Source organism: Phalaenopsis equestris, unplaced genomic scaffold (genome assembly GCF_001263595.1).
Source record: "Phalaenopsis equestris unplaced genomic scaffold, ASM126359v1 Scaffold191333, whole genome shotgun sequence".
Classification (NCBI taxonomy): domain Eukaryota; kingdom Viridiplantae; phylum Streptophyta; class Magnoliopsida; order Asparagales; family Orchidaceae; genus Phalaenopsis; species Phalaenopsis equestris.
Window position 1 is genome coordinate 1 of NW_018211282.1, and position 885 is coordinate 885.

At 39.5% G+C, this 885-nt stretch overlaps 1 protein-coding gene across 1 annotated transcript; it reads left to right on the top strand.

Annotated features, from left to right (window-relative positions):
- Positions 1-278: 278 nt before the first annotated feature.
- On the top strand, positions 279-879 carry LOC110034611 (dystrophia myotonica WD repeat-containing protein-like). The gene has a single exon (XM_020738860.1). The coding sequence runs from the start codon at positions 300-302 to the stop codon at positions 774-776; it is 477 nt and encodes a 158-aa protein (XP_020594519.1). The 5' UTR covers positions 279-299; the 3' UTR covers positions 777-879.
- The last annotated feature ends 6 nt before the right edge of the window (positions 880-885 follow it).

Sequence of the window (885 nt, forward strand, 5' to 3'; positions counted from 1 at the left end):
TTATAATATATAACTATTAAATATATAATTAAATACATTTTAGTTAATCAAAGTTTACTTAAATAATATATCATAGATGTTAATTAGTCATTTTTTTAAAGTAAATGAGATTGTGAACATTTATAAAAGAATCGGACTATGTTCAAATTCAGTTCATTTAATTTTTGAGTTTTAAAATAATGTTTAAGTAGTTTATTTACTAATTTGATCGAGCTGAATTTTATTTGTTCATCAAGAGCAATGGTTCATTTACAGCCTTATGTATAGTGCAGCATAAATAAGAATATTTTGAGCTTGTTATGCGGCTGCGGGCGAATAATGCTTTATCTCATTCGCAGGACACTCGGCTACTTCTATGGGACCTAGAAATGGATGAAATCGTCGTGCCACAACGCTATACACCTCATGGCGGCTCACCTACACTCAGTGGCGGAGGTCATTCTTCTGCTCACTGGGATTCCACCCCATCCATAGGCACCCTTCAGCCACCTCCAAGCATGCGGGATGTCCCGAAGCTCTCCCCTCTTTCGGCTCACCGTGTCCACGTGGAACCTTTGTCCGGTTTAGTCTTCACTAAAGAATCAGTCGTCACGATATGTCGCGAAGGCCACATAAAAATCTGGGCCAGGCCTGGGGATGGTGATACCAGCGAGCCAAACTCTGATACCGGCGGCTTTGTAACTGCTGCTTTAAAAGATAGACCTGTTGGGGCTCCTTTCATGAAGGTGAATGGTCCCAGTTTTAAGCTAACGGCATCAAATTTTATACGAAATTAGAGCATTGTTTGCTTGGATAGATTGTGGTTTTGTTGGATTTGAAATCTTGTTAGGCAAAGTTAGTGTGTGGGATTTCTTTCATCTTTCCCACCTGTCAAATTTGGCCGAC